Genomic DNA, 1,273 nt, shown 5'->3' on the forward strand with positions numbered 1-1,273 from the left:
CGTAGAGCCCGACGGAATCCGTCAAATTCGTTTTTTTCATTTGTATATAGCTGCTTATGTACATATGAAACAATAGGACCCAGGTAGTAGCAAAAAGAAATTAAAAAAAGCAAACACGTGAATAAGATGGATTCATAGTAGTACCCCTCTTTTGAACAGAATTCTGGGGTGGGGGGTATTACGTCCTTCAGCGGCACCAAGCTTTTAACTACGGAAGCATAGGTCTGTCTGGCGCAGAGGGAAGTGTCTTACGCAGTGCTGAAGTGGAAGTGACGGCGGAAGAGGATCGGGGGGACTCCGGGGATGAGGAGGAGGTAATGGAAGAGGTTCATGACAGTGATTCAACGGGGCCAGAGGTAGGAGGGGAACAGGCTGTTCCAGCTTTTGCTGTGGAAGGAGACGAAAACGTCTTGCAACCTGAAGCCCCATTGGATCAATCGCCGGTGCAGCCTTGGGCACGGCGAGGTTGCAAGCGTCCTCAATCCACAGCTGCTGTGTTATGTGTGCAACAGCGGAGAGAATTCGAGGAAAGACGTACACGCATTCAGCAGAACAATGTATCGGAGAAGACCAGAGAGATGTATATGAACTACATGATACGCTTCATAGAATGGTTGTACGCGAATGACGAGTATTATGCTCTCATAACTGATGAATTCAAAACGAACATGCGTGAAGAACGTGACAAATTCTTGAACGGATCAGATCAGGTGACAGAGCCGGCGACGACGGACGAGAGTTTACCAACTACAACTTACATGAAGAGAGTATAATGTTACAGAAGCAAATTAATCCCACCCACTTTGAAAAATTCACGCCAGTGATGTTTCTTGACTGGGTGACCCATAAAGTTCAACAAAATCCAGAACTAACATTCCAAACATGCTCGTCGTACAAGATGCACATGCTCAAGAATTACGGGGTTACACTGAGCATCGAGGCGGTGAAAACATTGAGCAGTGACTTCAGAGGATTGAAGCGAACGTTGAATCTTTCTCAATCTTGCAATCAAGATGCAAAAGTGACAACCGGCAATGTACCATTGTCATACGATTTGTACTCAGTGTTCGCCAAGGTTATGCTACAGAAACCAGAAAGAGAATATGTTTGGGCCAGGACCTTTTTGATTCTGGCTTGGAATTTGATGTCCAGATCCAGAAACGTATGCACACTGTTGTACAATCACATGGAATTCGTCGGGGATGCCTTGCGCTTCTACGTAATTCACGCAAAAAATGATCAGGCTGGTGAGAAACCGCGGGATCCAAAGCAT

At 45.9% G+C, this 1,273-nt stretch overlaps 1 protein-coding gene across 1 annotated transcript; it reads left to right on the plus strand.

Annotated features, from left to right (window-relative positions):
* Positions 1 to 197: 197 nt before the first annotated feature.
* GUITHDRAFT_152060 (hypothetical protein) lies at positions 198 to 1,273 on the plus strand (the record flags this gene model as incomplete). Its single annotated transcript, XM_005834172.1, has 1 exon — positions 198 to 1,273. A coding segment is annotated over exon 1 (375 nt), but the record flags the coding sequence as incomplete, so codon positions are not given.

This window comes from Guillardia theta, assembly GCF_000315625.1.
Source record: "Guillardia theta CCMP2712 unplaced genomic scaffold GUITHscaffold_26, whole genome shotgun sequence".
Taxonomy (NCBI): Eukaryota; class Cryptophyceae; order Pyrenomonadales; family Geminigeraceae; genus Guillardia; species Guillardia theta.